The sequence below is a fragment of the Heloderma suspectum genome, chromosome 4, assembly GCF_057233095.1.
Source record: "Heloderma suspectum isolate Gila_16-S chromosome 4, 16-S_ref, whole genome shotgun sequence".
In the NCBI taxonomy this organism is placed as follows: Eukaryota; Metazoa; Chordata; class Lepidosauria; order Squamata; family Helodermatidae; genus Heloderma; species Heloderma suspectum.
In genome coordinates, this window is record NC_139461.1 from 266,030,664 (window position 1) to 266,057,494 (window position 26,831).

General features: G+C 44.7%; 1 protein-coding gene across 1 annotated transcript; it reads right to left on the minus strand.

Moving 5' to 3' along the window:
- Window positions 1–152: 152 nt before the first annotated feature.
- Window positions 153–23,068, minus strand: SHISA4 (shisa family member 4). The gene is made up of 5 exons (XM_084853686.1): window positions 22,716–23,068; window positions 9,450–9,621; window positions 5,852–5,985; window positions 3,660–3,839; window positions 153–2,367 (listed from the first exon to the last, which is right to left on the minus strand). The coding sequence occupies exons 1-5, from the start codon at window positions 22,774–22,776 to the stop codon at window positions 2,321–2,323; spliced, it is 594 nt and encodes a 197-aa protein (XP_084709812.1). The 5' UTR covers window positions 22,777–23,068; the 3' UTR covers window positions 153–2,320.
- Between the last annotated feature and the right edge of the window lie 3,763 nt (window positions 23,069–26,831).

Here is a 26,831-nt window from a genome sequence, read left to right on the forward strand (position 1 = left end):
ACTGTTCCAAAAGCAAGAGTTGCTGTTTTTTCTGCTGTTAAGCACTGTTATTCTCCTGAGACCATCAGGACATGCACTGCCTAGTGTGCCTCATACAGAGAAGGTAGAAGAACACACTTCTGCATATACACACACAAAGCATTAGCCTTATTAATATTTACAAGTTTAATACACATTTTAGCAAACAATGTTTTGATGCAAACACTTGCCATTCTGACTGCAGCCTGAGTTGGCAGTGGTGACTGTTGCTGCAATACAGCAGGGCCACCCCCACACAGTGGGAACAAGGTTTGAGTGATGGGTTTGAGGCTCTTCATCCCTCCTGCCTTCACATCAGTGCTTTCCTACAGTACTCAAAAGACCTCGAACTGCAGAAAGAGATGTGCTCCCAAGAGGAGCTTCTCAACAGCCAGGTTCCATAGCATAGCAACAAGCTATAGGCCTGCTGGGTTGTGTTCTGTTTTGCCCACAGCAAAGGTCACATTCTCAGGACATTGTTTCCCATCACAATGGGTCCATTGACCTCCCTCGCTAATAAGAGCTCATGGGGAACTGCCTCACTGCTGGGAGATCATCATGTGATTGCAATTTTATTTTTATTTTATTGTTTTGCACAAGAACTGCCTTTGTACCCTAGCTAGTGCAGCGTGTCTTTGTTCAGCACTTTGCCTTTCTCTCTGAGCCTTTATTCTGCTCTAGGGGAATTTAAACATAAGACTCTGTGATACTGCCTTGTCTAAAAGCTAGCATTTCTGCAGTAGGTGAAGTACAGTATCCTGGACCTTGCATCCCCACCTCCACAGACTGGGCATTGCTGTAGTTTGAGAGGAAAGACAAGATTAAGCCTGTGGGGGCAAATTGTGGAGTTGGTCAGGCAAGAGCCATGCAGCAAGAATACAGGCAAAGCAACAGGAATCACCAGGGACCTCCAGAGGAAATATGGCTTCACTGAAAAGCAGGGGAGCCTAGATGAAAGGACTTAGTAGACCCCCCCCCCACTGGCCACAGACCAAGCTGAGGAGGGAAAGATTGGGGTAAGGAATACAGCACAAGGCCCAGCTTAGCTATTCTTCATGGGTCAAGACTTCGCAACTCCACAGTTATGCGTCATTGCCAGATATCCAAGCTTTGTATCGCTCTACGGAACAGATGCTACCATTTCAGTGCAGATTATATTTAAAGCCACGACATGAGAACAACAGGAATTTTGCACATGAGATTTGTTTTCTTGCTTAGTTTGGTCTACAATATGAATGTAAAATCTACACTGGCTAGAATTTACAATTTAAAAACAGCTTCCCTTCCACAATGTATCCCTTGTCAACAACGTTCACACACTGGAGACAGCACAAGAGATTCACAAGTGTTTTTTAGTGTTGTGGGGAAAATGACCTTTGCCACCATTTTTTCCCAGGCAGTGCCCATGGAAAATGTACCCTCCGGCTTGCAGATGAAATGCAGAAGGGGAAATTAGCCTCAAAATCCTCAGATCCTACTAAGATACTGAACCTTCTCCAGCCTGTACTAAACAGCACACAAGACTACTTGCCTTCTCCTCTCAGGCCCTCATCCCGTCTCTTACAAAGATCTTGCTCTAGGGCCATCTACCCTTTTCCAATGTATTAATTACACTTACAGCTTCCATTGGGTAACTCAAAGCAACCATATGGGGCTCTCAGACAGTTTCCCCTCCAGTCACTGACCCAGGCTGGCACCTACATAGTTTAACAGCACCAAATGTCCTCAGCCTCGTGGGGTATTTGGACACCCTCGTATCCATCTTTCAAAAGAGTCAGGGCATCCTTAGGACACAAAACCTCACCCAGGGACTATGAACAGGGGGCACAATTGATCCTCCTGCTTGGTCAGGGAACATGGTAGGCCAAATCCCAGGGTAAAAAAGGCTGTTCCACTTTGCTCTCGGTTCCCACCTTGAGGCAGATGCCTCCCAACCTCCCACTGAAGATGCTCAGCTGACACAGGAGTGGGATCTGTACAAGTTACATCTATGGCGCTTTTACCAGCCTTGTGCGCCTGCCTGTGCACCGGCCCTTTCCTGAACTCAGATGAGAAATGAGGAGGTCTAGGAGTTTCCCTCAGGGACAGAGGCAGGAAAGGGTGAGAGGGTGGTGGGCAAAGAATTAAGAGTCATAATGCTTCCTACCATGCAGAGCAAAAGGTAACTAGTAAGGAAATTGGCAAATACGGACGCTTGGCCTGGAGTTCCAGTGCAGGAGGGCGTCCATACAAGCTCTGTGGAGATGGAGCTGGCAGGCCCAGAGAGGACGGCTTTCACTGTACAGTCTCTGCAAAGTCCTCCTCAGGTACTGGGCTGCGACGGCTGTGGTGGGAGGTAGGGTGGGGGAGCTGCAGAAGGAAGTGATAGACAATCAGAACGTGGTTACGACAAGGAACGTCTCTCCCCTTATACCAGGGGGCAGAACCTCAGGCCTGGGGGCCGAATTCAGTACTTCTGAGGTTCCCGAGAGGGCCGCAACCCTTTCTTCCAATCAGCGACCACTGGGTGGTTTCCCAGCTTTTGAACAGCTTTTCCCCCATTCTGAAAGGTTGAAATGCCTCTCCTAAGGCCTAATTAATGGCAGGAAGCTCTTCAAGCTAAAATATGATGGGATTTGTGGTATTTTAGCCCTGCCTCCTTTGCCTCCACCCCCGTTGCAATTGGCCCCACCCACCACTGAAATGTGACTCCCGAAAGCATAGTTCAGCCCTTGGGCTGAAGGAGGGTCGACACCCCTGGCCTATACTGACCTCCCAGTCCACGACGATCTTCAAGGGCAGCCCTGTTGTCTGTGCCGTGGCCTCCCTTTGGCGGAGGCACGGAGATTACCCTTCTCTCTAGTGGTGTCCGCCCTGTGGAATGATCTCTACTCTGAGGTATGTCAGGCCTCAACACTTGTGTGTTTTAGGTCTTTACTGAAAATATACCTGTTCACTTTGGCTTTTCCCAACCGTGAGCTAATTTTGAACCAACCCCTAATATAATACTTCCATGTATTTTTTGTATTCCTTTGTAAACCTCTTTGGGAGTTGTTCAATGAGAAGCAGTATATAAATATTGCTAATAACAATAAATGCTAGGGATGTCGGGAGAAATCCATAATGGATTCAAATGAGTTCGGATTTCTATGAATGCAACCTGCAGATTCTACAACAGACTGGCTTCTTCAAGTCACGCAGATTCCGCGGACTGGTTTTTCACTTTGGGTGCGGAATATGAGCTCATGCAAATTAGCGCTAATGCACATCAGACCAAGTAGAACAAAATTCTGGTTTAAAAAATCCTGTTCCGCCAATGACCGGATGACAGAACAAAAGATGCCTGACAATCTTTGAAAGACAGCTGGAACGGATTTAACAATCCGTACATCCCTAATAAGTGCACAAGGGTAAGAATCCCTTTCCCCACCCCCACCTTATGATCAGCCAAAAGTTAGTCCTCTCAATCAGTCCCAGCCTCTGTCCTGGAGGTCTTGGTTTAGCACTGAAATCACAGTGCTAAACTTCAGTCCCCCCAGCCCACCCTTCCCAAAATAGCTGGATTAGCTTTTAACAGTTTTACTCTAAGGGTAGGTTATCTGTCCACAATGGGAGCGGACAAGACAAAACTTCAAGTTCACTGCTTCACACTCTGTTCTTACCTGTAGGGTGGTAGTATGGTGGCCCAGAAGGGTAGAGAGGATACTGTGCAGCTGGAACTGTAGGGGGATAGGGAACCACAGGTGTATATCCAGGGTGAAATGGTGCTGACCCTGCTTTGGGATCCACAGGGTAAGGGCCTGGAGGCTGAGCAGGGTAGCCAGACAGTGGGATCTCCTGAGCTGGGGAAAGAAAACAGGCTTGGTGAGCATGTGCTGGACTGATGGTTCTTCAAGAGAATCCTGTAAGTCAGGGGAGCAAAAGCAAAATGTGGTACACCAGTTGCACTCATGTCCTGCTTGTGGATTTCCCGTGAGCGGCTGGTGGCCACTGTGCCAACAGAATGCTGGACTAGATGGACCCTTGGTCTGATCCAGCAGGGCTCTTCTTATGTCTTTATGAGTATGGGATATGGAACAGAGGGTTGCAGGAAGTAAGGGGGACTGGCAAAAATCTGGCAACCCAAGTTGTGTAAGCAGAAGTGCTTTCCACTAAGGCAGGAGTGGGCAACCGGTGCCCCTCCCAGCCATTTTTTGACCCCATTGCCTGCCACTACTGATTTGCTGTAGCAGCGGCAAAAAAGTACAGATTTTGCTTTAAAACAAGATGCATGGGGAGAGTGCACACCTTGTTTTAAAGCAAAATCATCACTTTTTTGCCATGCTGTGGCAATTTTGCTGGCAAATATAGCAGCAGTGGGGTTAAGGGTGCAGTCCCCCAGTGGGTTTGGGGAGAGGGCACTGTGGCTCCAAACATCCAGAAGTTGCCCAACCCTGTGCTAAATCAAAGCCACCACTGTGCTAAGTCAAAACCACCATGGAGTACCACTCATTCCATGGTACTCAATGCCACTCTCAGGCCTTCAGTTTCCAGAGAGTCCCATAGTAGGGAGGTGCAGATTTGGGCCTCAAGTTCATCAAATAAAATTGTTGAAATAACTTTTTGGCTGTGACTTCACAAGCGGATTTATTTTTGGGACAAAGAAGACAAACTGTCCCTTTTGGCCTCATAGGTTCTGTTACTGATCTTTCTGGTTTGGCAGTCCACACATGCAAAGAAAAACACACAAGTTGCAAGAAATTGCCCCAGTCTATCAATAAGTGTATCTACACATAAGTTAGGCTCTGAGTTGACTGTATGTGCTATCTAACCATTTCTGCAGTGGTTAAATAACATATACAGTTGGAACATACACAGTACACTAGAGAACAAAATCTTAGAAAGTGTTTTGGTAGACTAGTGGCCTAGAACTCCAAAAGAGAAAATGTCAAGGCCTCAGCTAGATGTTCTGAAAGGATTGCCTTGCTGGAACAGACCAAAGATCCATCTAGTCCACCACTCTCTGGATGCTTCCAGACAGATGGCTCCTAGTGCTACAAATTAAAAGGCATTGGGCAGCTATTCCATCTTTTCTCCTTAATGGATTTTCTGCAATTAAGAAAAAAAGACAGAAGCAGTGGTAGGGAAACATGGGAGGGTTACGAGTTGAAGACAACAGTGTCTGCATCCTCTATAAAATTCCATTAGTTAGGCAGGGCAATGGTGCCATAAAAGCCTCCTCTGGAAGCACCCTCTGTCTTTAACCATAGCTACTCAAATGCCTCTGGAAAGGTTCCCCATCAGAAAGCACACCTGGGCAGTATAAGCTCAATTGCAAATATGAATGCATTTCACTATATCAAATTGGCCTAAAAGTGCATTACGTTCCCCAACGGAAGTGATCTCTACATCACCTTTCCCCAACCTGGCGCCTTCCAGATGTGTTGGACTTCAACTCCTAGCATCCCGTAGCCAGCCAGGTTGGGGAAGGCTGCTCTACATTATATAAGCTCCATTATGATACATGGATATATTATCTAGGACAGGTTTAAAATTAAACCATATTCCCTATTTCGAAGCATGTATGCTCCTTAATCTAGATTTCAGAAATTTGTGAAATTTCTCTTGCAGTTTTTTGTAGTTCCCTACTGTTGTGCATGAGCTTATACATGTAGTTGCTGCTCTTTTTTGCAATTGCCCAAAACCCTGATATCCTCAATATTCTCAAACCTGTGACTTACCAGCACGTTTCCACAAAAGCAGATATATGGTTACTGCATCAGAATCTGCAGCTCATGGATATTCACACCACCTCTAGTCTTAACCTAGGCTGTGAGCAAGAAGGTGTTGGCCATGACAGCAGGACCTCACCTACCTTGATAGGGTGTCTGAATGTGATGCCGTCGCTGGTACAGGTAGCAACAGGAGCATAGGAAGCAGCAGACAATGGTAGCAACGATGGCCACAAAGAGTATCACAGCTGAAGCAATACCAGCAATCGTTCTGGGACTACAAAAGGCACAGATAGAGAAGATAATTGGGCTATGCATACTACAGCATCTGATACCAATTCAGACACTAGAGACCCCCTCTAACAGTAGACTTTATTGAGGTGGAAATGAATAGCCTCATCTTAATACTAATGGGAGGAAATTCCCCTTCCCCTTCCTCCATTGCATGGCCCCCTTCCCCTTATCTTTGCCGCCATGTTGGCTCTATGAGCTGCTGCGGGGCTTGCGCAAGCTCGCCTTGGTGAGTTCTTACAAGAGCCTTGCAGGCACTTCTTCTGACCGTGGGTCTCTCCATAGATCTAATGCAGTGGCGGCAGCAAAAGTAAGGGAAGCAGCAGCAACAGTAAGAGGGAGCGCAACAAGAGAAACAGAGCAGGCAGCTGCTCCAGAGAGCCCCACCAGCTGCTCTCTCACTGTGCCAAATGCCACAGCAAGAGAGTGGCTGGCAAGGATCTCCAGAGCACCTGCTGGAAGCAGTGGGGCAGTGGCCGTGGGCCCCCCTGGCTGGAGTGGTGCAATATAGCTCTCTTCCCACTCTGACACCTGATATGAGTGCCTCACCCTGCTTCATGGGAAGGCTGGCCCTGCTGTGTGTGTGTGTGTAGAGCTGATCGTGGAGAAGCGTTAAAGAGGGGAGGGGAAATAAGTTTCAGCCTGGGAGCATTTGAATGGGGGAGAAACAGACAGTTTTTGGAATTGTAAGAGCTTTTTGGAGAAGTGGGGGGTAGAGCAAATATAGGGGTTTGGGAAGAAAATGAATGGAGAGGCTTAAAAACAACAGACAGCTTCAAAGGCAAAGGATTTGGAGCTGCAGATGGGGTGGAATACTATGGGGGGGAAAGAGAAAAAGAGCCATTGACTTGCGTAAGGAAAAGAAAAGATAATGCAAAGATTAACCTCATCTGCTGGCTTGTGAGTTCTGTTAAGCCAGTTCTGGAAAAAGAAGGCGACATAGAGGGAGTGAAGAGGGGTTGTTCTTCTGAGCAGCAAGTGTGAGGTGTCTTCCTGGATGGAAAAAAAATCCTCTCTAAAAATCCAGGGATGTGGGGTGCTCTTTTTATCCCTCCTCTCAGGATTCAGTAATTGAAAACAAACAAAGCAAGTTGTTACATTGAGATTGTTCACCAGATGTTGGAAAATTAATTTTCAGTTGTTGGACATTGAGAGAAGAAAGAAGAAAATAGCTTTTCTTTCTCCTCATGATGTGAGGAAAAGGGGGAGGGATTGATGGGAATTTGCACAAATACATCTAGCTATTGCAGGTCTAGGTAAGAAAGACAGCCAGGATCCTGGCAATTGTCTTAAGCAAAGGGCCTTGCTAAGGTGACAAAAGGTCAGTCAAGAGCTTTCTTCACATGGAGCTTTTATCCTGCAATTGAGATTGCTTCCTCATGGAAGTTTGCGGGCTCTACATGATGCCATGATCATCCAAGGCGTCTCCTGCACTAAATGCCCTTTGTTCCATTTTTAAATAGATCACAGATAATGAGCTATCAAATTACCCTGTTGTGTTCTGCTTGAGTTCTCTCCATAAAAAGAGGAAAAGTGGCAAGAAGAGGACTGAGATCAATGAAAGATAATGGAAGACTCAGATACAGGGAGAAGGAGGGGGAAAGGGGAGGGGGGAAAGGAAGCACATGAAAAAGGGAGTCGTCGTGATCCTGCATTTAAAAAGGAAGCAGAAAGCCCCACTGCAGGATTTTGCAGGATTTTAGGCTGGTGTAGGATGCCCAGGCAGGCTTGGCAAGACAGACTTTATCCTTTGTCTCTCATTTGAGGCAGAAGTTGCTTTTCCCCCTTCTAATTCTGTTCTGACACAATACCGGGGAATTTCAGAGTTGAAAAGGTGTTAAAAATACTTTAAAAGGTTAAACAAAGTAAACTGGCTAATAATTTTTCCTTCTATCTGGCTTAAACAGGAAGGTTAGATGTCAGCATAAAATACTTCTTGATGGTAGTTTCGGTGGTTATCACCCTAACGCAAGATCTGAAATTTGCAAGCATTAACACAGAGAAATTAAGGGAATCAGAACACAACGGCTGGCCAGCAAGTTGTTTGCAAGAAGTCATTCATGTAGTCTGTTTCACTTGGGATGTGCAGGCCCTGAATATTGTAGTGGAATTTGCTACTCTGCTTTTCTCCAAAAGTAAGAAGACCAGTCCTCTTCCAGATATAGCACTCTGCTTCCCCCAAATAGCAACATTTGGGGGGTGCTTTGTAACACCTGTGTTCTCTGCATTATATAGATGAACCAGATGACAGATTACTTTCAGCTATACTTAAAAAACTGACCCACCCCTATACCCGCAATAACATGTATAACAATCACCTTTTCATGCTAACACTGAAAGGGTGGGTCAAATCTGTCCACCACCACCACTTTTTTGAGACCCTGTGTGTAGCTTAAAGAGTATAAAGAGTTAACTTAATGTGGACATTAACAGGAAGCCTTCCCAAGCCAGTTGGAAACTCCCAGAGGGCAGCCTGGAAACCTACTGGATACAACCATCTTTGGGGCAAACGTTTTAATAGGTTCCTTCATCTTTACAGAGGCTATGGGCTTTTCTACATGAGGCTTTTAACCCACACCTTTTACTGAGGCTTCCGCTTCCAGATTCTCTGCAGGATTAAGATCGGATCCTTTACATGAGTTTTTTCCCCACTGTTTTTCTTTCTCTACCTTTCTATATGTTCCATTATACAACTAGTAATAGGCGCTGTGATACAGCGGAATCGCACAACTATCCGAGGCTTCTATAATGCCATTCAGAAAAAATACCACACTTTCCTCATTAGGAAAAAAAACACATCAATAATGGTTGCAAAGCACAGGACAGATCCTGCAGGATGACAACATTGTGTAAAGGACCTGCAAACTATCGTGCATGAGCAATCATGAGCACACAATTCAAACCTCATGTAGTAAGGCTCTACAGGGTCAGGGAAGTTCACCCTCACTAGTGAAAGATCCTACCCATGACATTTGAGATTTATTCCTGAGGGGAGCTTTCCATGCTGAGGTATGAGCTTTGCACTTTGGACCCAAGTAGAGATGAGAAGTGTGAACTCCAATGGGTGTGTCTGTAATTAATATGCATCTGTAAAAGGGGCTGTGAATTTGATCAGAGCAGGTAAGGGGGGAAATGCTTGCTTAGCCCTTTCCCCATGGACTATTTTCCCTGATCAAAATCTCCCCAGTTGCAGAGCAGGGATTTTGATGGTAAAAATGACTCAGAGGAAAGGGCAAAGCACACACCACACTCACACACTGTGCTGACCTAACAAGTTTGTATCCCCACCATCACTAGGCACACACGCGGCTGCATGTCATTAATACAAAGAAGAAGAAGTGGGGAGACTGCTCACATCTCTCCCCTGTCCCATCTGCTTTGGCCCATTAGGGATGGATGATGCACAATCGTGTCACTTCCCACACCCTTCCCTAGCTCTGTTATCCTTACCCAAATGCCATGCAGTGCTTTTGCTGCCGCTCAGTGAGGAGTTTCCGGAGGTCGATGCAGCAGTAACGTTGATAGCAGTCACCGCAGCAGAAGGAGGGAAAGTTGCAGTCGAAGCCAGGGTGCCATGAGCCATTTCTGTCCATGTACCACTTGCAATCCTCATCGGCTGAGACTGGGAAAGATTGAAAAAGCCACTTAGTAGCCCTGATCTGCTCAGACAACCACCCAGAAGGACAGTGACAAGCCTGCTAAGAACACAGTGGTGGGGAAGCCCATGGGCATCCTCTGGGGAAAGAGCCTGTGGCTTGCATTCAGGAGGCTTCCCACAGTTTGTAAAACAGATAAATGCATCAGATTCAGGTTACTGTTGAGCCAGAAGATTGTTTATGCAATCTTTCTTAACAAAAAATAAAAGCCAATACATTTGGGCTGTGGAACCTCAAGACCAGGGTCAAAATCCAGCCTTCCTAGGGTCCCAATCTGCCCCTCCAGGGTTCCCCAGATGGCCCCTTTCCCCCAACTACTGATCATTTGGCAGTTTCCCAGCTTTTGTGCAATTTCCCCCCGTTCTAAAAGGTTTAAATGCTTCTCCTAAGACATAGCTACTGCCAGCAAGAGCTTTAAGCTACAATATGCTGGTATTTTTTTTGTATTTTTGGCTCCACCCATTTTGTCTTTGGCCCCACCCATCACTGGAATGTGACCCCCAAGAGCTTCTCCAAAATTGAATTCAGCCCTTGGGCTGAAAGAGGTTCCCCACCCCTGCAATACAGCAATCTGGAAAACGCTTCTAGTCGAGATGATCCAAATTAGTAAATCATTGCCAAAACATACTGAATTTGATCTAACAAAATTAACTTCAATGTTGCTGCAGCTACTGCATATCAGGCAACATTATAAGTTACAAACCTGTGTTTACCATTTAAAATAAATTCAGTTTCCTGCTTAACAGAAACGCTAGAAAACCTTGTCCAGCTAAGGAGCAAATGGATGTTCCCTGGGACTTGCATAAAGAGGGGAGAATACTAAATAGCGTGGAAGATCTTCCACAAATACAGAACTGGGTCCCATATTTGATCTTATACTATTAACATTCAACTGATAAATAGTTCTTTAGGGTGCAATTCTATGCATGTTTAGACAGAAAAAGTCCTACAACTCCCAGCATACCCTAGTCAGCATGGCTGGCTGGGGCATGCTGGGAGCTGTAGGACTTTTTTCTGTCTAAACATGCATAGGATTGCAGCTTTAATGACTGCAGGGAACAAGTGGACAGAGTACTGTCCATTGCCATCCCTTCCCAGATCTCTAAGACCTAATCTATACCATTACCCAGAAAGCTTTGGCTGCCTTAATAGCTCCTTCTTAGACAGGATGGAGTATTTGGTTTTTCCCACAAGGGAAAATGGGGAAAGAGTTCAAAGGGCCAGGCGAATAGTCATTGATCTTTGTAGGCTGAATTTTATTTTTCCCATCCTCAAAATACACACAACCTGCTCCATTATGGGCAGTATTTAACTACCGAGCACTATAATTGCACACCTGTAATTGTATGTGGAAATGAAAAAAAACAACCATGTAATCATGTGGGATGTCTGCCTGGCAGACAATATTCTGTGTCTCATACTAAAAGCAACCTTGGATTTTCTAAAAAAATTAAAGGTTTCATGAACTCCTGCATATACAGTGTCATTTTAACCTAAGAACATAAGAAGACCCCTGTTGAATCAGACCAAAGGCCATATCTAATCCAGTAACCTGTTTCCCACAGTGGCCCATTTAGCCCCACACAAAACAAAAACTCAATACAGAGAAAATCTAAGAGAGCCTTTTCTGTTGTAGCACCCTGGTTGTGGAAAGAGCTCCCCACTGAGGCTTGCCTAGCACCTATGCTGGGGTCTTTTCGGAGCCAGATGAACGCCTTTTTATTTTCCCAGGCATTTTAAGAGCTTTTCTACACAAGGCATTTATTGTGCACTCGTGATTCCTTACTCACAGTTGTTTACAGGCTCTTTAGATTACATTGTGATCCTCCAGTTCTGCCTCTGTTTTTTTCAGAGCACTTTCCCATTTTTTAAAATGGGAAAATATGGTATTATTTTAGAAAGGGGAAAATAGCACTGTTTCTCCTTGTGTATTTGAGCTATTCTGCTATAGCACAGCTCCACCTAGAGGTTATATTGTGGAAAAGCAGGAAAGGAAAAGCTCTTTGTGTAGAGCTTGGATCTCAATTCTGTGATGAAACCAAAAGTAGATAGAGAGAATAACAGCCTCATGTAGAAAAACTCTTAGTCTTTCAGTTTCTGTTGGTTTTAAATATATTTCTCTATTCTAAATCTTTGCACTGCTGTTAGGATTTATTTTGGTTTTTATTTTTTAATTTTGGGTTTATACTGTAGTTTTAAATTTTTAGGATGTTTTATCATATTGCATTTTATGGTTTTAATTGTTGTGAACTGCCCAAAGACCTTCAGCTATTGGGTGGTATAGAAACGGAATTAATTAATTAATTAATTAATTGAAAATGCCATCCTGCCCAGGGATTCATCTGTGTCAGGATGCAGCCAGGATTATTTTTTTGGCAGTGGGATTTAGTCCTGGAATAGTTGAAGGAAAATGCCTCTGGGCATGTACAGAGCACATTTCCTTCACCACTCATCAACTAAAGCCTATACCCTCCCCACACCCTTAAAATAAAGAAAAGTTGCAGCAATGGCTTATACTAGCACAACTGTATTTCTGCTAAAGTTTATACCAGTACTCAGCACCAGAGAGCACTCATTTTGTTTAATCTCTGGAAAAGCCTAAGGGATGGACTAGAATTCAACTCAATAGTTCAGGATGCAATCTGAGTCCCCTATGTATTCAATGGTCAGGATCCACTTCTACAAGGACCAGGATATCAGGATACATTGCATGCCTTCCTCTAAGTGCAGTGGAAATTTCCTCCATGAATATATGCAATTGGGAAAGAAAGCAGTTCCCCATTGCACTTATCTGCTCGCTCGCTCTGTGTGTCACTGCAATAGTTAATCCCCTACCAAAGCAAGAGCCGCAAGTCCCACTGAAGGTTATGTATGAGTGAGACAGCAACACTTTTTAATTGTGCGTGATTGCCATAAATAGAAGTGGTATAATTTAATAGCTACCTTCACAACTACCTTGACTTAAAGGGTTCCATTTTGTCTGGGAAGATAAGCTACTAAGGATCTAGCAGACAAGCACAAAGTACACCTGAAAAGTTCCCACCAAAGCTCCCTATTGAAATGGACAAGGGAGTGGTCACATAATTTTTACCAAGAGTACACAACCTCATGCCCCCCAAGACTACAACACACATCAGCCCCAGTCAGCATCGCCAATGGTCAGAGACTATGGAAACTATGGTCTGAAATATCTTGGTCACCCACCCCTGCTTTATACACTGACATGGAACCTCTTGAAACTGTTAATGCTTAATCTTTCTCCAGTTACTAATCTAATCAAAGCTACACTGAGCCCTATCTATGCATTCAAAGAATGCATCTGGCCTTAAAGTGTAGAGCCCCACCAACAACAACCCAGCTCTGCCACAGCATTGAGGGAAAATTCTATGCATATTTCACAGAACACTTTCCATTTCTGGAAAAGCTCTTATGTCATCTCTGTTGCTCCCTAAGTTCTTTACAAGGGCACTCTGCTACCTTGACTAAAGAATTCAAAGACATGCAAATGCCTGCCTGATTGCCATGCCACCACCCAGCCAACTAACTCATGAGTACCTTTGAATTGGCCAATCAAAAGCCCTGGCAGGGAAAATGGTCCAATCCTGAAGTGCCCCTACCTCCCAGCCAGGTCAAGCAATACCAGAGTATCCTTAATGACATCTTTTGTTTTGAATATTGTGCTACACCACTCTGTATAGCAATCTAGGTGAAAAATCAATCGAGGACAGGAAGGCTTCTGTTCAGCTGCCAGAACCATACCACTGTTAACTTTATTTTAACCCATCCTGAGTCCAGCCTCTGAGCCATCAAACTCTTTGCTCCCTTTGTTGCGGAAATATAACTGCCCTGGGGTTTAGACAGTCAATGTTCATCCCACACACTGGTGTGTCCCAGCTCTATGAATAACCCAGGTTCCAAATGATTTTTAATACTGTTCCTCATGACACTTTCCTAACATGATTTCCTAACTCTACTCTGGTGCCTGCCCCATGTTTCCAGGGCCAGAGTCCTCTACTTTCCTGCATTGTTTACCCCAGATAGATTCATTTGTTTCATATATCCAGACAGAAAGCTTTACTCTTTGATAAAGTGCCCCACTGAGTCCAAAGTTAGGTTCCATGCATAACCCAGCATTGCCTGCCAGCTCTATACAACTACTCCAGTGCCTGTTAGGAGACTGTAACCTATGCATGAGTTGTCAGTTCTGATCCAAAGGGCTGAATTGGTCCCACAGGGAGCAGAGTGCTGGGAAGGAGCTACCAAAATGTCTTGAGCTGAATGCACAATTTCTGAATTTAACTGGAAACTTGAAGGAGAAGCCCAGTTGGACAGGCTCTTCATCTAGATCAATACTGAGGTAGCTCCAGAGTCCCTAACAATGGTTTAACCTCTGTTCAGTCACCCCATCATTGCTCACCAGACACCTGTCTTTTGGCTGTGGACAACATGGTGCAGCCTGCTATGAATAAAGCTAGAGCAGCAGAAGGCTAATGCCCCATTTTTTTTAATGTGGAACTAAAGCTGAGAAACCCAAGGGTAGTCTGTGCCCACAGCATTTTTCTAATTCTTGGCAACCAAGCAGGAAGTGAAGTCCTTTTTGGGTACCCCTTCCTCTGAAGTCAGGTAATTATAGTTTCTCCTGATTTATTTATTTTCCTTTTCTCTTCAATCTATCCATTTCTGCCACTGTGGCCCACCATTTTCACCAGTGCCCAAACTTCCTTTATCATATAACCCTCCAATCTTCTGCTTTGCTGTTTCCATAATGCCACCTTCCCCTTCTTATTTAATAAATGTAACTTCCCCAGTCTTCATTTTCTTCCTGTCCCCTATCAGAACTGGAATACTGGTCCATGTGCTATGGAGCAGGTATACTAATCAAGCCAATTCTCTTCTCTGTAATGAATGTGCATGTATATATTTTTGAGAACAAAAATCTGTAAAAAGTAAATAAATAAAGGTCATGGTTTTGAACTCTGAACAAGTGTTTGAGCTAATTTTTGCAGTTTAGAAGCAGCTATTCCCCACTGTAGTAAGAGCACAGTGCATAAATCCACTGTACACACACCACGCATCAGGTTAAAGACCCCCTTAAACCCACATTGGTCATTACATGTGTATACATGGAAGTTATGCGTCTGTGTGAACAAGGACATGTGGCAACAATCCATATTTGTATTCCTAGATCCAAACTGTTTTTCTTGCAAGGCAAACCATATGAATCCCATGAGGCCATTCTGCCACTAAAATAAATAGATGAGGGGCAGATGCTGGAGTCACATCCATTGCTTACTTCTTGGAAAAATGTATGAGCGTGGGAGCTCATCCACAAGGGAGGAAACATGCAGATCGCATTACATGGACACACACAGAAGTAGATTGTGTTTCATCAGACCTAGCCATGAGTTAAGAGCAGTGGGGGAAGAGGAAATTGGAACTCCTATAGCTGCTGGAATATGTAGGTTGGGCAGCTGCTGTGGTTTTATATTGCCACGTAGAGTGTCAAATGTTGGAGTTCATACTCATGTTCTAAGTCCCCTTCCCTTCAAAATGTGATCTCCACATATGGAACATGATCAGCTGTCTTGGAATGGCTAGAAGTGATGCCTAATCTGCTCTGTTAACATATTGCAACTTTGACTAGTGAAACCTGTCCCAGGCAGCCAAGACCAGCTCTTTACTCAGGAATCCATCCTCCCACCATCCTACCACTCTGTTTATGACCCTTTGGCCAACACTCAAGGGACTTTTAGGAAGCTGTAAATGGCAACTTATGTAAGAATGGAGCACTAGCATGCTCCAATATAAATATATATATATTTAGCAGTGAGGGACAGTTTAATATTTTGCTGACGATGGCAGCAATCTTCAAATCCAAGTAGGTCATGAATATTTTAATGCTATACTAATAATCTGAGACACACTAATGACTTTAAATGTATTATATATAACAGGGGTGGACAGTCATCAGGATTGTGGAAACTACTTTGTTTTTTTACTAGAACTCCAAAATTCACAAACAAGGGCCAGGTGCAAAATGGTGGTGGGGTGGGGGTGGGGGGGGAGATATATTTTGAGAATTAAGGGAAAGGGTGCCTCTGAGCACATGCTTAGGCTAGGAATTCATTTTCAGTACCAGAACTGAGCTCACAGTCCCATCACACACACAAAAATCCACTCTTGTTTCCCTACCCCCCAAGCTTTCTTCCATCTCAGTATCCTAATTTAGAAGTGGTGGGTGGGGAGACCCTGATCTACTTCAAATCATACAGGATCAACCAGTAGATCCTGATCTACCTTCTACCCACCCCAGTATATAATCACACACCATGTTTTATGTTAATAGATGTTGTTTATAACTATGTTGAACTTCTGAAGATACTGTTATAGTGACCTGTAGTACACAAACTACTACATACTACATTTTATCCTGCCTTTCCTGCAAGGAGCTCAAGGTGACATATCAAATTCCCTCCTTGATCCCATTTTAATACAACAACTCTGTGAGGTAAGTTAGGTTAAGAGGTAATACTGACAGGCCCAAGGTCACACAGCAAGCTCTATGATGAAGTAGCTGGGATTTGAAACAGGATCTTCCCAATCTGAGGCCAAAAATGTAACCAGTACACCACACTATATTTTATTACAATGGTTCTAATGTCCTCCTTACACATAAGAAGAGCCATGCCGGATCTAACAAAGAGTCCATCTAATCCAGCATTCTGTTCATACTGGCCAACTAGCTGCCCATGGGAAACCCACAAGCAGGACATGAGTGCAACAGCACCCTCCCACCCATGTTCCCCAGCAACTGGTGTACATATGCATACTGCCTCTGATACTGGAGGTAGCATATAGCCATCAGGACCAGTAGCCATTGATAGCCTTCTCCTCCATGAATTTTTCCAATCCCCTTTTAAAAGTGTCCAAACATATACAACATCTGCAGCTCTAAAAGCAAATCCTCCACAGTGAAAACATCCCCCTTAAAGAGCAGGGTGGCTTCCCACTGCTATATGGCATCTAGAAATATACTTGTGATCTCTGGCAATGCATACCAAATTAAGGTTAATCTCAAAAGTAATGATCTGTAAATGACTGAAGTAAATAAAAACAATATTATTGTTTTTATTATTTTATTTATTACATTTCTATACTGTGCAATAGCCAAAGCTCTTTTGGCAGTTCACAAAACAAAACTTAAAGCCATACAATACAATAACATAGAATATAAAAATATGTAAGTTTAAAGCAGAATAAAACCAAAGTAAGAACCAAGATAAAAGCCAGAAGCAGTGAAGATCTAACAATGCAATGACATAACTTTACTGCTCCTTCTCTGGCCAATGTATGGACATGTAAACTGTCCATGTGCAGAAAGGTTTTAATGCATGGGCATCAGGAAGGAATTTCTTGTGTGCATTCCAAACAGAAAACTACCATATACCTCCCCGTCCATTTTCATCTGCTCTTAGAGGTGCTCAGATTACCTTTTGCCTAGATTATCGCTGATTGAGTTTAACCACTCTTTAGTATTTTATGCAGAGATATTGCTAAGAATGGCATAAGCTCTCTCACAACAGAGTCTGAATAATTAAAGTCCCTGGCACTAATTTCTTTAGTGCAGTAAAAGCACCTATCCTTTATGCAGAACCGGGGAAAGCACAACTATTACTTTAGTATCATTGTGGGGAGCAGGAATATCCATATGATTTGTCAGGATGGGACTCTGTGATAAAGGGGGTTCTTGAGAAGAAGCATAGACCCAAGAGAATTAGAAACAAAAACCTGTAAAATGAAAAGAACAGGCATGGGCCTTTTTGTTGGGTATCATGCCACTGAAATGGGAACTGGGAGCTCCAATCCTTCTATTATCTCCACCATGGGACTGTCTTGTATGCCAGGAGGTGGATAGCCCTAGCCCACTTTCTCATGGGTAAACATCATGGATGAACTCAGCCTGAGTAAGCATAATTAAGGATAGGTTGCCTCATCAGCCTAGGGAGTACTGTAGAAAATGATGATGTCCCTGGCACAAGTAGCTTGGTGGGAGTTGATAAGGATATGGCTCAGTGCTTCATTCCGGAGTCATATCCTGCCTATGAAGAGACAGGCATTCCTGGCTTCTATCTTTACATTCTTTCCTTGCCAAGGAATGTGTAACCTTTCCAAAGAGATACCAGATTTTCACAATTGTGCGTGATGCATTACATGGGGCAGCATGGCAAGGAGTACTATTAGAATGGATCTTGGCAGATCCAGATGGTAGAGGAGTCTGATTTTGCAACAGAGCACTGCATGTAGATTTTGTACATGCACTCAAAACAGTAGTAGAACCATCTAGCCGACTCCCCTCAAGGGGTTTTCAGAATGAAAAGGTCTTAATTAACCACCTGAAGGCCAAGAGGGAGCCATCCAGCTTGATAAAATTCTAGTTATATAGCTTGTAGATCTTAGGTGCAGAGTGTAACCAAGACTGGAGTGGGAGTGGGGAGAACCTCAATGTGGAAGTGCCCTCAGGTTGTCTCTGAAGCAATACTTCAGTAATCAGCCATTAAAACAGTACCATGGACAGCACCACAAGGGTGCACAACTGGATGGAAGCAAGTTAACGTTAAGCTCAGCAGTGAACCAAGGTAATGGTCAAGGACCTCTGGCAATCACTGCATATCATATATATTATGTGTATATATAAATAAACCCATGACAGGGCTGATAAATGGCTAACAAGTAACCTCAAACTAAATAAGAATGCCCTTGATTCTATCAGCTACTCCCTTTGGGCAACTCTCTTAGATTCTCATAAGGCTTTTGTCATTAGCCATGAACTCAAATGTTATCACTGATCAGTCTCGTCCCACTTTGCTTTATTTTCCTGTGGGCCCTCTCCAGGGCTTTTCTTTTGCTATCAGGATTTTTTGAACTTCAAAGATTCCCTCAACCCCCCATAGCAATTTCTCATTCAACCCTTCACACCCACCTAGCTACAAATCAGCCATGTTTGTGGTCACAAGTAGCCCCAGTTCTACCATCCCCACCATAGGAGTACCCTGTGTCCCGCTGATAAACGCTTGTCAGATGTACACTTTCATCTGATCACCCCCAATTAGAATCTTCAGCTCTGGAGCCAACAGCTCCCCTTTCCTCCCCCAACAGCAACTTCCATCATCCCAAGCCAGCATGTCCTTGCTATATGTGCAATTGGAACAGACCCAGGTTTCAAGTGATGGGTCTGCCACCATCATGTGTAGTTTGAGCCTCGGTTACACTGACACATCCCTCACATTTTATCATACCGAACTGCCATTGCAAAAACTGTGGCTTGATAATGACCCGGTTTGCACACAATGATGGCAAATCATGGGTTTATTAATCCATGATTTGCCACTGTTACATGCAAACAGGGATATTTTTTGAAGACATCTGTTTTTGTCAGCTGTATGTTCTGTTGAAATATGTCGAGAACAGCAGCATAACTTTCCCCCTGAAGCAACCTACCCACCCACCCAGTGCAGATGGGATATTACGCTACTGGTGGCTGGACTGAGGCTTGTGGAAAACTATTATTACAGGGAGAGAAGAACAGAGAAGTTTGTTGTTTTTAATGTCTTGAATTGAAAAGTCCTTTAAAAAAACTGAAGAATTGGGAAGCGACTAGATCTAGATCTAAAGCATGGTCACCTGACTTGGGTTAGATTGGTCCCTAGCTGGAAGCAGCTACTGTTACAACCAAGTGTTGCAGAAAGAACTCTCCACCTACCAAAGCTATGGGGATGGCTTTTCCTTCTGATGAGCATTGCACCCAGAATAATGAAGAGCTTCCCTTCTCCCACACCACGAAAGCAGAAAAAATGAACATCAGGGTACAGAAAGCCTTCTCCTAATAACTTTCATGAAAGTGAAGGAAGAGGTGGAAAAGAAGTTACAGTCTAAAACCAACAAGGAAGTTGTAACCTAGCAGCACTCTGATTGCAAGTACAACAGGGTAATTAAAGGATGTTAAGGGATAACTAATCTATATTAAGTGAACGCGAGTAGGTGGTCTGGTACAGTACTCTGGGGAGAGTCCATTTTCAAGATTGCAGAATTAATTATCTCACCATTGAGATTTGCTGCATTAATAATGGGCACATCATAGTTGTGCCCATTTATTTATTTGGTATACTTTTGGATCGCTCCTCTGCTCAACAAGCGCAACATAATAAAAACCATCAAACCACAAAAACTGACAAAGGCAAACCAAAATACACACACACTACAACAAGACCAGGGAGCATTAATAAAATCAGAGAACTGTTAACCATTAAAACCTCAGCAGAATAATGTAGGTAAGAAACAACACCTTGAATTAGGCTCAGAAACAAACTGGAAGCTAGTGCGGGTTTTTAAAGACTGGTGTTATATGGTGTGTCAAACCCACACCAGAGAATAATCGGGCCACTGCATTTTGCATCAACTGTAGTTTCCAGTTGCTTTTCAAGGGCAGCCCCACATGACAGTAATGTAAACATGAGGTGATCAAGGGTGCAATCTATGCATGTTAGACAGAAAAAAAAAACTCCTACAACACCCAGCATTCCCCAGCCAGCCATGCTGGGAGCTGAAGGAGTTTTTTTCTGTCCAAATCACTGTAACCAGGTCTACCTTCTCCAGGAAGGGGTTCTGTTGCTGCACAACTAAAGCTGAGCATCGGTGATCCTGGCCCTTCCTGCTATGTGGCCATCCAGGAACAATGTTGAATCCAAAAACATCCCTAGGCTGCATGCCTGGTCCTTCAGAGTGAGTGCAACCCCACATTTTCACCAAATGAATCTCTGAGGCTCTCTTGAGCTCTTTGTTCCACATACAAAAGCAGTTAATGTAAAATCAACTGGGCAACAGCAATCACAAGTACATTCTTGCCAGCAGAGGCTTTACATTTGCAGCAGAGTTATGGAAAAGCAGATATATGCAGGTAATGAGATAGGACTTAGCTCAGGGTTGTTTTGCGTGGAGAAAGTCTCTTGCAGTTAATCCCTGGCATCCCTAGTTAAAAAATCAGATAGCAGATAACAAGAATGACTAGCTGCAGCTCTCCAGCATCTAAGGCAGAGTAAACAGTATTAGCTTTGGTGGAGTGATGGTGTGATCGAGTACAAGGCAGCTTTGCATGTTTGTATCGGTACCCAATGCTCAACATCTCAAGTGCACAAAAAATATGAGCACATTTCACTCTCAGTTCTTCCATGGCATCTCCTTGACATGTTTAGCTTTCCATATGTTTTTGATGTGGGGTTGCATTAAAATATGTGATACCCCCGCCTGCATTCTAAAGTGATGACATCCAGCACGTACTTTTTCTGAATAACTGAATCAGCTCTCCAAGTCCCATACTGCAAAATAATCATCTTAACGATCAAAGAAAAGAACACTGGCAAAACAACAACAACATTGTATCAGACAAACTCTACGCAGTGAGGTCAGATGACCCCACCTTTCCAGAATATAGCAATGAAGTATCAAGAAAATCAGGCTGCAGTTGCCAGTGTTATGCCACTGTGTGCACTCAAGTTGAGGCACAATTCCACATTTCTGCAAACAGCTCATGTATTTTAAGCTCTCACACTGAATAGGATGTTTAACTTCCTCAGATCTCCTATAATTATGGGGTTAACATCCATTTTTAACCACAGACAAAAATAATTTACACAGAACCATCATCCACAAAGAACTGAACAAGGATGTGGCAAGAAAATAGGCCGTAAATGCAGGTATTTGCATTTTCACTGGCTTCCAAGAGGACTGATGGTCCCCAAGAAACTGGAATAAAAAGGCATGGACTGATACCAGCTGCCACAGTAGCTACATGATGCAAATACAATTGGCAGCTTTCCCCTGCACAAACTCCACAGATATGAATACTGATGTTCTCACATAACTCCCATTCAATTTAATGGAGCATGCTATAAGTTTCATGGCCTGTATAATGGGGGGGGGGTTACTTCCTGGTTCTCTAGCTCCTAACACCGATTTGGGGATGAAAATGCAAATTAAGGGATACACTGTTCGGGGGGGGGGGGCAGCCCAAGGCACTTTGCTGCCTAAAGCAAAGGAGCAAGCCGTTGTCCCCCCTCCCCCTGGATACTATGCACCAGTCAAGCTGCATAGTATCCAAGGCAGGCAAGTTATTTTGACACCAGAGGCAAAAAAATTATGACAAGTAACTCTCCCCCTTCCTGGCTGCAAAAATACAATCATAATAAATTAAACAAATAACAATTTGCTGCCCTTTCATGACACCCAAGATCTGCTGCCTGAGGTAGCTGCCTCACTCTGCCTACTGGCAAACAGGGTAGTGGGTTCCTGCTCATGGGTTTATCGTGAAACAATCCACATGGCGATGACCAATTTTGACTCCGCACTCCAAATGTGTCTGGCCCCATGGGAATAAGTCTAGTGCACCTCTACAGAGGCAAACATGGCATCAGGATGAAGATACCATAGTGCAGATGTAGACATTGTTCCCAGGGCAAAAAGCCTTGAGAAAACGAGTACATGCCAGACCTGAAAACAACAAGCAAGCAGCAGCACCCCCGCCCCACCCTTGATCCAGAGGCATCAAGGCCTAGGGGCGAAATGATCAACCAGTCTTTCCTCCTAATCCCAGCTGCTTGAGGGCTGGGTCTTGTTAATTTAAGAGGCGATGGGGGCATTTTAAACATGCTCAGAGGCACTTTTGGTTCTTGTATTGGTTGGATGAAACACAGTTTGCGGTACTAACCCCAGGGTCGAATTAAGCTTTGCTTGTCGAGGCGGAAGCCCGAAGGTGGCTTTCCTTGCCCCGCTCCCAACCCAGGCGCGGACCCATGACCCATATCTCTAGGGGCGGCGGCGAGGAGCAGAGCTTCTGCTCCACGGGTCGGGCCCCAAGCGAGCGCTTGCAGGCGCCGCGCTGTTCTCCCCCCCCCCCCCGGGAACGCCTCGCGCGGAGCAGCGTGTAGCCGGAGGGCCGTCTCCCACCCGCGTGGCCCGGGGGCGCCGCTTCTCTCCCGGCCGCCTCTCTCCTCTCCGGCGACCTTACCGAGGGTTGCGGCAACTAGGCTGCAAAGGACCATCCCCGCCAAGGCCCGGGGCGCTCCCATCGCGGCAGCTCCAGACGGCTCGCAGAAGCCCGGCGTGCCCCCAAGCGACGCTGCAGGAGGGGGCGGGCGCGCAGAAACCGGATCCGAGGGGGAGACGCCTCTTCTTCTCCCAAGAAGGGAAATATGGGCAACTCGACTTCGCCCAGCCGCGGTGGGAGCCGCAACAAACCGCCCCTCTGGCGTGCCACGACCGGCCTTTCGAGGCTGCGCAGCCTGCCTGGCTTCGACGGCGTTATCCAGCGAGATCTCGGTCGAGGCGAAGGAAGAGGGGTCTACTGGGCAGCGCAGGGGTGACCATAATAGAGCGCAACCCGTGGGCATGGGCTTTCCCCCGAGCCGCGGAATTTGCGGAGGGAGGGAGTGGGAGGCAAGCAAGCAAGCAAATAAGGTCACCTTGCAGAATGGAGAGGAGCGTATTTAGTTATTGACCATATTTAGATGCCGCCCAGTAAGGAAATTCTCTGGGCAGCTTGCGATTACAATAAAACCACAAAAATACAAATAGAAAACGTTATGTCTGTGTGTGTGTGTGTGTGAGAGAGAGAGAGAGAGAGAGAAATGCAGTATAAAAACGTCAGCAGCAGAGAACAAAACCAGTCCCATTACAAACTGCACAAGAAATACCAACATTATTTTAAACCTGTTCTAAACTGGACAATGTGAGGGTTTAGAGGCCTGGAAAAATTAAAGTGTCTTGGCCTGGCTCCAGAAAGAGCAAAAGCAGGCAGCAGGCAAGTTTCTCTGGAGAGAACATTCCACAGCTGGGGTTCCCCTGAGCAAAAGGCCCTCTGAGCTTTAGACCCCCCAGCTGAAGTTGGCTAGTTGTTCCCAGTTCCTTACTCAACACAGAACTGCATGAGCATTCTGAATAAGGACCTGAATTGTATACCTCAGATAAAATTTGGGCATCCTCACTTCATACACTCTCACGGTCTGAGAAAACTGTTGCCTTTGAGATGCCCATCCCAAAGCTTTGTTTTGGTGCAAATCACTCCCAACCTTCATACCCTCAGCCAATTACATTTCTTTCCTTGCCATACAAGTACAAATAAAGAAGTGAGGATTTTACACCCTGAAACAAACTTTGGGCTACCGCAAATCATACACCCCACAACCAGAAGGGAATCCTCTTCAAGAAGGATCATTATTAATGTTACTGTTACTGTTTTAGGGTGCAATCCTATGTATATTTAGACAGAAAAAATCCTACAACTCCCAGCATTCCCCAGCCAGCCATGCCTTGATGTATGTGAACTGGAAATATTGATGTTTAAAAGATACATAACTCAGGTTGCAATTCTATACACACCAGGGAGTGAGTCCCACTGAAGTTAGTGGGGCTTATTTTTGAGTAGACATAAGAAGATCCATGCTGGATCAGACCAAGGTCCACCTAGTCCAGCATTCTGTTCACACAGTGGCCAACCAGCTGCCCAAGGGAAACCCACTAGTAGGACATGAGTGCAACAGCACCCTCCCACCCATGTTCCCCAGCAACTGGTGTACATAGGCATACTGCCTTTGATATTCAAGGTAGCATATAGCCATCAGGACTAGTAGCCATTGGTAGCCTTGTCTTCCATGAATTTGTTCAATAAGCCTTTTAAAGCCATCCAAATTGGTGGCCATCACTACAGCATGTGGTAGTGACTTCCATAGTTCTAACCATGTGCTGTGTGAAGTACTTCCTTTTATCTGTCCTGAAGCTCCCACCAATTAGCTTCATGGAATGACCCCGTTTTTTAGTAGTATGAGAGAAGGACAAAACTGTCTCCCTGTCCGCTTTCTCTGTGTGTTGTTTCTTCATTCAGTCGCTTCCAACTCTTCGACTCTTCGTGACTTCATGGACCAGCCGATGCCAGAGCTTCCTGCCGGCCGTCACCACCCCCAGCTTCCCCAAGGTTGAGTCCGTCACCTCCAGAATATCATCCATCCAACTTGCCCTTGGTCGACCCCTCTTCCTTTTGCCTTTCACTTTCCCTAGCATCAGCATCTTCTCCAGGGTATCCTGTCTTCTCATGATGTGGCCAAAATACTTCAGTTTTGCCTTTCATATCATTCCCTCAAGTGAGCAGTCTGGCTTTATTTCCTGGAGTATGGACTGGTTTGATCTTCTTGCAGTCCAAGGCACTCTCAGAATTTTCCTCCAGCACCACAGTTCAAAAGCATCTATCTTCCTTCACTCAGCCTTCCTTATGGTCCAGCTCTCGCAGCCATAGGTTACTATGGGGAATACCATTGCTTTAACTATGCGGACCTTTGTTGTCAGTGTGCTGTCTCTGCTCTTCACTATTTTATCAAGATTTGGCATTGCTGTCCTCCCAAGAAGTAAACGTCTTCTGATTTCCTGGCTGCAGTCAGCATCTGCAGTAACCTCTGCGCCTAGAAATACAGTCTGTCACTGCCTCCATGTTTTCTCCCTCTGTTTGCCAGTTATCGACCAAGCTGGTTGCCATAATCTTGTTTTTTTTTTAGGTTTAACTGCAACCCAGCTTTTGCACTTTCTTCTTTCACCTTCATCATAAGGTTCCTCAGCTCCTCTTCACTTTCAGCCATCAAATTCTTTTCAGCCATCAAAGCGCTTTTCAGCCGCTTTCTCTACACTATGCATAATTTTATACACCTATATCATGTCTTTCCTCAGTCACCATTTTTCTAAGATAAACAGACCCAGATGTTGAAACCTTTCCTCACAGGGGAGTTGCTCCAGCCCCTTGATCATTTTAGTTGCTCAGTACATAGCCACGTACATGTATTTTTTTCAGACACTCTGCTAGTGAAAAAAATCTACAAGGGACTCCATGTGAGCCCAATGCTATTGCACTATACACTGTTGATTCTTCTCACCAGCAAACATACCAGTATTAGACTTTTTCCTGAGCTGAACAGATGCATTTATTTATGTTTTTATTTAGAGCATTTTTACCCCACTCTTCAGCTGAAAATGTCTCCCAGAGTGGCTTGCAAAGGCTAATATTAAGACAGTCCCTAAAAGACACGACACAAAAGGAAAAGGGATAAGGAGGGAGGAGGGGAAAGAAAGCAAATACATTGCTGACCGATGTATTGGGCCAGGTTGGTTTCCCCCTTGTCTTGATGCTCTTCCTGTGAGCCTGGAGGGGCAGCCTCCCAGCAGCCCTTGGATCTCTGGCTGATGGATGAGGCCAGAGTCTGCAGTCCCAGGAAACTGTCAGTTGGACCTACATGTTCTTTCTAGCAGGGAGGGGTGGTGCGAGCTCCCTGCAGCTCCTCCCTCTCTGGCTGATGTACTGGGCCAACATAAAATAAACAAAGAACAAAAAATACCAGCATATTGTAGTTTAAAGCTCTTACTGCCAGAGAGGCATTTCAGCCATTCAGAATGGGGCCATTTCAACATTCAGATGCATGTTTATTAGTCATGACGACTTTACATTGATTCAGAACATGGATGGTTCTATTCTGTACATTGGTCCCAGATATAAAAGTCCTCACATGCATGTCATCTAAACACACAGACACCATTTATTATAGTAGCAATTTGTCATGATGATAATACAATGCCTATATATTTGGAACTATGCTGATAGTTATAATAGTTCTAAAGCTACTCTGAAGGGTTGGGGGGCCTTCCGGAATAGTGGCACTGAAAGCTGCAGGGGAAAGGGGCAATCAGCAAAAATTACATCCCTGTCCCCCTTACTCCAGCAGGGAGCTTCTGCTGGATCCTGGTTCCCCCCACAAACAGTAGGAGCCCTTCCATTCACAGAGGGGAAAGTCTGGGATCCAATGTTATCTGAATGAAAGGTACCTCCAGTTAATATCAATCCAACAAGTGTTCAGTAGCTAGTGCGTGTAAGATTTTTTAAATATTGATATCTCTGGGATCCACTTCGCTACAAGCATCTTAGTTCAAATTTTAGTAGTACTGCTGAATTGGATTACCCTGGTGCGACATCAGGCTCTCTACAGACTTCAAATGGGAGGGGCCATAACTCAGTGTGGCAGAGCACATGCTTGGCATGCAGAAGGTCCTGGGTTCAACCCCCAGCATCTCCAGGTAGGACGAGGAAAGA

Excerpts from the sequence above, each read along its gene's own strand:
- SHISA4 (XM_084853686.1), bottom strand. The coding sequence starts at position 22,776 with ATGGGAGCGCCCCGGGCCTTGGCGGGGATGGTCCTTTGCAGCCTAGTT. Across the intron at positions 5,986-9,449 it reads AAGCACTGCATGGCATTTGG|TCCCAGAACGATTGCTGGTA; the intron begins GTAAGGATAACA and ends TGCCTTTTGTAG. Across the intron at positions 2,368-3,659 it reads ACCATACTACCACCCTACAG|CTCCCCCACCCTACCTCCCA; the intron begins GTAAGAACAGAG and ends TTCCTTCTGCAG.